Consider the following 6,546-nt stretch of genomic DNA (forward strand, 5'->3'; position numbering starts at 1 on the left):
GGTCTCGGTCTCCATCGAGTACACGGGAGGCAGAGGGGGAGGCGCTCGGAACATGGGATACTGGGAGGAAAGGAGGCAGACAAGTGGCCACCCGGGTGGTGTGTGGCCCTGTCCGCTTCCCCGCCCTCCTCAAACGTCCCTCCCCCACCCCCAGCGGGGACCTCTCAGTGCAGGGCGATGGCAGAACCAGCTCACCTGGGGATTAAGTCGGGCCAACTCCTCAATCTTTTGCCACATCTCTTCTCTCTCCTTCATGCGAAACCTGCCCCTAGGGAGGAAGCAAAGACAAGATTTGGATGGGCTTGAGAGAGAAGCCCGGGGGCTGGTGTGGAAGAGAAACACCCCCCAGGAGAGACTCACTTCTGCTTCTCAGCCTTGTACTGTTGCGTACAGTCATCAAACAGCTTCTGATTCATCTCCATAAACAGCTTCAGGGCATTGTAGATCAGCCCGTGGATTGTCCTGCGGCCAGGAAGAAAGATGAGGTAGATTAGAGGAGGCACTACCCTTACTGTGCCAGGGCCTCAATTCACTCTCCAGAGCTCTCACTCTGCCGAGAGCTTTCCAGCGGACTCCTCCCATCCCATCAGCCTCTGCAGCTATAAGCTCATTGCTCTGGACAGATCATGTGACTTGAGACTGGCATTTCAGGCCCTTAACAAATATGGGTCTGCCTGTCCATCCTTGCCTGAACCATGCACTCCAAGAGCCCACTCTTCCCCATTACTTCTCATTTGTCCACCCAGCATTAATGGCCTCCCACACACTTGCTTTTAGCAGGAAAGCTTTTTTACAACACTAGGATTTAATACATTCTAAGAGGATCACATCAGCTTCTCACAACATGGAATTAACTCTCCAAAGCTGCAGAATATCTGACCTCAAGAAGAGATGCAATAGAGGCCACTAATCTGGTGCTGGATGGCACAGATCTCCCATGTGGGTATCTTTTCTCCCCAGTCAGTCCCTCAAGGCCCTGTTAATATACAGTGGGTGCCAGCCCCGGCTTGCTGAGGGACCAGGTGAGACCACTGGCTCTTGAGTCCATCCCCACCCTCCCATATTCCAAAACCAGATCCTCACTGCCCAGCGCCACCCCAGTTCCCTACTTGTTCCAGTGGCTCTTGGAGTTCCTGTAGAGCGCAGGGAACATGATGGGCAGGACTCTGGCGGCGTTGTCACTTATCAGGCTCATGATGTATTCATTGTTCCAGTAATAGAGGGCACGCTCCGCCACCTGGTGGGGACCAGCAGGACTCAGTGGGGACATGGCTCACTAGGCTGAAGCCCTGCCTCGGTTTTCTGGGAGGCCGGAGCTGGGATTTTCTGGGCCTGGGTCTCACCTGGAAATGGGGGCTGGAAACACACTTGGCAAGCTGGCGGAAGAGAGGCTCCATCACTTTACTGAACTCTGAAGGCTCAATGACGTCCAGGATCTCCTCTAGTTCATTCAGAAACATCACTTCCTTGGGACTGTGGGTCTTGGGCCAGAACTTGAGGAGGCCTACAATCACCTGTGAGAGGAGGAGGACCTGGAATAAAACTCGCCCTCAACCCCCGCCTGCTTCTCCAGGAAGCCTTCCTGCCCTCTCCCCGCCAACCCTAGTGGGCGCGGGGTGGCCTTGGCTAAGTACTGGTATTTCTCCAGCTTGGATCTGGGTGCACAAAGGTTTTTCCTGCTCCTTCAGAGAGGAAACCATGTCACCTGTTGGGTTACATCCCTTCTGGGAACCTGCTTCTGGCGCTGCTCAAAAGGTACCCATTGGCAAGGACTGATGACGAGGAGAGATGGAACCTGGGCCCGGGGGGTAGTTACCGGCTCGGTGAGGCTGCTCTCCTTCTCCAGGAACTGCACCACGCAGTATGCCAGCTGCGGGAGGTTGAGGGAAAAAGGAGGTGACATCAGGGCTCAGAAGGTCACAGAGATCAGTAACAGAGACCAGACCTCAGAACAGAAGGGGAGGCAGAGAGGAATCCCGCCCTCATTCCCTCTGCAGCCAGAATGCTTCCCCCTCCCTCTTGTCTCTGCCCCCAGGGCCAGCAAACACCAGGAGGAAGGCAGCTTACCTGAGGGTGGTAGACACTCAGGGACTTGACCTTGTGAAGGGGAAGAAGGACCCGGATCAGGAACATTTTGTGCTCTTCCTTCAGGGGCAAGGCAAAGCCGTTGATGATGCTGGGAGGGAAAGGAGGGTTGTTAGGACCAAAGGGCCATGTCCAAGCTCAAGGCACCTGCTACCCCTGCCCGACCTTGTCCAGACCTGTGTGCCCCCGCCCCGCCTCTCACCTGCCCAGGATCTCCAGGAGCTCAGCAATCCCATTGTGATGCTCTGTCTCGTAGATGAACCTGAGGGAGGAACAGAGGCTCTCTTGATAACCCCCAACACCCCTCCGCCCTTCTGCAAGTCCCACCTACCGCCCTTCTCCCACCTCCACCTTAGTGGGGGGCTTGCTTTGCTCCTGAGCCCCGGCTCCTGGCCTCACCTGTAGAAGATGTGGTTGATCTGCCTACGGATATAAGCCCGGAGCCCCAAAAACTTGCCATAGATGCGATGCAAGATGGTCTTGAGGAAGTCCCGCTCTCGAGGGTCCTCACTGTCAAACAGGTCCAGGAGCTGGGAGCAGGCAGGAGGAGAAGCAGCAGTGAGGCCGGAGTTGGGGGAAGGCCGGGGCTGGGGTGACCTGGGTCCTGGCCAGGGGAAGCCCAGAGGTTCTCTGAGGCCGAAGAGGGCATGTGGGGCCAAGCCCCTGGGAAGAGTGATTCTATGCTACTGCTGTCTCCCCGGTGATGTCTGGGTATGCACCCTGCATACCCCACTGGGGGGGGGGCGGTGAGCAGTAACTCTGCTGCTTTTGTGTTTTCTTCCATTATGCTGGAAGCTTCTATGAACACAGGTTTGTTTAGACCCCCAAGTCAGTCTGCAGTAGACACAGCTGAACCCCAATACAGTACCGATATTCAGCAGAAGCAGCTGGGATGAGTCGGGACGAGGGGCTAGAGCTGATGGACTGGAGGGGGGGAGGCGGCAACCTCAGGGACTCACAGCAAGGACAAACTTCTGGTCAATGTATTTCTTGGCTATGTTTGGCTGGAAGTCAGGAGACTCGAGGAAACGTAAGAAAAACTCATAGACGAGCTGCGGGGGGAAAGGAATAGCACTTAGGGGCATTCCCCCAGGACTGCGAGCGCCCCCTTGCTGCAGGGCACCCCACTGCCCACAGCTAGGCCCCGGCCCCCCTGGCCCTGGTACCTGGAGATGCGGCCAGGCAGCCTCCAGGGTGGGCTCATCTTCCTCGGGGTCAAACTCGGCCCCGGTGGGATTCGATGAAGGGGGCAGCGTCCGAAAGAGGTTCACTGAAAACTGAGGGGTAGGGAGGGCCCAGGTGAGAGCTCCGTCTGCGCTCCTCCGGGGCCCCTGCCCTGCCTGCCTTCCCCTTCCCCAGCGCCCACCATGGTGACGGCCTCAGGGTAGATGGCCTCGGTGACGACATCGCGGCTGTGGGTGATGTACTCCACCATTTCGTTCAGTCCCGCCCGCTTCACCTCCTTGAACTTGAGGTCACTGAGTGGGTCTGACACGAAGTCGAAGAGGACGCAGCACTGGCGCAGCTTCTGGATAAACAGCTCCTCCCGCTCCTGTGTGGGCGAGTCTGGGGCGGGGAGGGGGGCCGTGGTCAGGTCTCCTCCCTGGTCCTTCACTGCGCTGCCCTGCTCGCCTTGCAGGGCCTTCCCCTCCCGCTTCCTGCTGCCATCCTGCTCCCCTGGCACCCCAGGGCAATCCGCCTCACATTCTCTAGAATGTCCACCCCCCAAATACCCCCAAACTGCCATTCTGCCGACGCCCACTGTCCCCTCGGCCTGATCCCCAGCCCCCCTGACCTTCCCCGAGTACCTTTCAGGGCAGGAAGCTTCTGCAGCTCCCGGTTCTTGCTGAGGTTGAAGCGGGAGGAGCTCTGTCGTCGCTCCTTCTTGACAATCTGGGGGCCCCCCGAGTACTTGATCTTGCTGAGCTGCGTGGGGGGCGGCGTGCTGTTGCTGGGACGCTTGTTGGATGATGGCGGCTGGGGTTGTGGCTGGGGCTGGGGCTGCGGCTGCGGCTGGGCCTGGTCAAACGAGCAATTCACTGAAGTCCACTCGCCAAGCTCTACTTCCCACTCCTGCCCTGCTCCATTGCCCACCTCCAGCCACCTCCATGACAAACCCCCCGGCCCCACGTCCATTTATGCCTCTACAGGCCTGAGCAGCAAACAGCTGCTTCCTGCCCCAAAGGAGCCAAGGCCAGAGTCACAGGCAACTTCAGACTGTGGCCCTGGAAGGGAGTGAGTGGCCTAGAAGCCATGTCACCCAAAGTGATGCCCACTGCCTGTGCACGAAGAGCCTTTAGAACACTCACTCATGTTCTTCAAGAGCTAAAGCTAACTGACAGACTGATGGTGACAGAAGTGAGACCCGTGGCTCTCCTGCCAGGGCGGAGATGCCAGTGGTGTGCGCGCACCGGGGAGGGGAGGGGGATGTGGGAAGTGACTGAGAAGGTGCATGAGGAACCTTTTGATTAATGGAAACATTCTGTATCTTGACTGGATCAGGGAGGTGGTTCATAGCACAAACATAGGTAAAAATTCATCAAGCAGTATGCTGGAGATTACCGGATTTTATCATTTACCGAATATGTGACATTCTCTAGTTAAAAGTTAAAAGAAAGAAATTCCTTCTAGTAGTTTAACTTCTAGAAATGCAGTTTAAGAAAAATTCTAAATAGGGACTTCCCTGGTGGTCCAGTGGCTAAGACTACACACTCCTAATGCAGGGGGCCTGGGTTCTATCCCTGGTCAGGGAACTAGATCCCACAAGGCACAACTAAGCACAGCCACATAAATAAAAAATTTTAAAGGGCGTGGAAATTTTAAAAAGTGAAAAATCCTAAATATAAAAAAAGGTTTAGTGGGAAAATACTTTTTATGGTCATATAATGGCAAATACATAAATGAATACATGGAAATCACAGAGTTAAAATTATGTTTATGAAAACTATGTACTCAGTGTAATCATACGTGGTTCAGCTGTGAAAAATATTTACACAGTCATAGTAATTTACCCAAAATGGATGGTAAGTATTTTGAGAGGAGGGGAAAATTGGGCACAGAGGTATAAGACACTGGGGCCTTAACTTTCCACATTCGGAAGTCAAGAGATAGCTGAACCTCGAAAACTTTTTTTAAAAAGCAGTAAAAAAGTTATTTGGAGTAGAAAAGTCAACCTCCAAGGAAAGAGTTAGGAGTTGAATGTGGCTGCCACAACAGGACAACAAAGACCAGGGACAGGGCTGCCCTGCTCATTATAAGCCCAAGAGCGCTATCTGGGACTCCCTGGCAGTCCAGTGGTTAAGACACTGTGCTTCCAATGCAGGGGGTGCAGGTTCAAACCCTGGTCAGGGAACTAAGATCCCACATGCCACACAACGTGGCCAGAAAAATTTTTTTAATGAAAAATATACATACATATATAAACAGTACACTATCTGGCTTTCTGAACTATTACCATATTGATAAAAATTAAAAAGCCTAAAACTATAGAATGAGAGAAAACTGCTCCCTACGCTAAGTTAAATAAGCAGAATGCAAACCTGTATATACAAAATGAGCTCACCTACTTTAGAGCACATGCACAGAACCCAAAACCCAGGTAAGAAAGAGAAGAACAAGTGCACTGTGTTCATGACTATCTCCTGTGACAGCAGAATTAGACATGACTGTTTCCTACTCTTCTAACTTTTTTTTTTACAGGCTGACACTGCTTTTATAAGACAGCTAATTTCCTAAAGCTGTTTCTTTACTTCCTCCTGGACACGGGAATCAGAGCCCCATGAAGCCCATTTTCAGAAGCACGCACCCAGGTGGTCTGCGGGGCTGGGAGAGGGGAGACTCAGCCTCAGGACAACCCCTGCCCCCACCAGAGAAGAGACTGTGGGGGGACCATGGGAGTGAGGTCACGTCCGGTTGGGGACCCACTCCACAGGAAAGCTGTGCTCCTGTCCTCACACCTGCCATCCCTGCCTCCTCTGCAGCCCCCTCCACAAACTTGCACTTCATAAAATAAGAATGGGGGGAATTCCCTGGTGGTCCAGTGGTCAGTACTCCAAGCTTCCTGCCCTTCCATTGCAGGGGCCACGGGTTCGATCCCTGGTTGAGGAACTAAGATCCTACATGTAGCACAGCCAAAAAAACGAACGAACAAAAAAAAATTTTTTTTAATTAAACTTAAAAAAAAAAAGAACAGGAGAATATGAAATTCTCTGCAATAAGGGGGAAGGAGGAAGACACACACTATGCTTTGTGTGCTCTTGAATTTTTTATAAAAACAATGTCTCAAGCTTGTGACCTATCTCAGGATCAGAGGCAGAAGACAAGCGCTGGGTCCAGCCTGGGCAGGCGGTGAGTCCAGTGTAGCTCACGACCACTTCAGCCATCTGGCCCTCTCCTCCACCTGAAATGAACCCCAGACACCAATCTGACCAGGGGAACCCAAAGAAGTGGGGCAAGAGCGGC

General features: G+C 53.5%; 1 protein-coding gene across 1 annotated transcript in view; it reads right to left on the reverse strand.

Moving 5' to 3' along the window:
* Positions 1-6,546, reverse strand: part of PPP2R5D (protein phosphatase 2, regulatory subunit B', delta) — a 23,633-nt gene that overhangs the window by 1,491 nt on the left and 15,596 nt on the right. The window contains exons 3-15 of the mRNA XM_010863149.1: positions 3,894-4,104; positions 3,452-3,651; positions 3,252-3,362; positions 3,045-3,137; positions 2,485-2,615; positions 2,288-2,347; positions 2,068-2,176; positions 1,817-1,870; positions 1,344-1,514; positions 1,110-1,237; positions 361-462; positions 196-268; positions 2-60 (exon numbers count right to left, since the gene is read on the reverse strand). Of these exons, the coding sequence (XP_010861451.1) occupies positions 2-60; positions 196-268; positions 361-462; positions 1,110-1,237; positions 1,344-1,514; positions 1,817-1,870; positions 2,068-2,176; positions 2,288-2,347; positions 2,485-2,615; positions 3,045-3,137; positions 3,252-3,362; positions 3,452-3,651; positions 3,894-4,104 (1,502 nt within the window). The remainder of the gene's footprint in view (position 1; positions 61-195; positions 269-360; positions 463-1,109; positions 1,238-1,343; positions 1,515-1,816; positions 1,871-2,067; positions 2,177-2,287; positions 2,348-2,484; positions 2,616-3,044; positions 3,138-3,251; positions 3,363-3,451; positions 3,652-3,893; positions 4,105-6,546) is intronic.

This window comes from Bison bison, unplaced genomic scaffold (assembly GCF_000754665.1).
Source record: "Bison bison bison isolate TAMUID 2011002044 unplaced genomic scaffold, Bison_UMD1.0 scf7180017864487, whole genome shotgun sequence".
In the NCBI taxonomy this organism is placed as follows: Eukaryota; Metazoa; Chordata; class Mammalia; order Artiodactyla; family Bovidae; genus Bison; species Bison bison.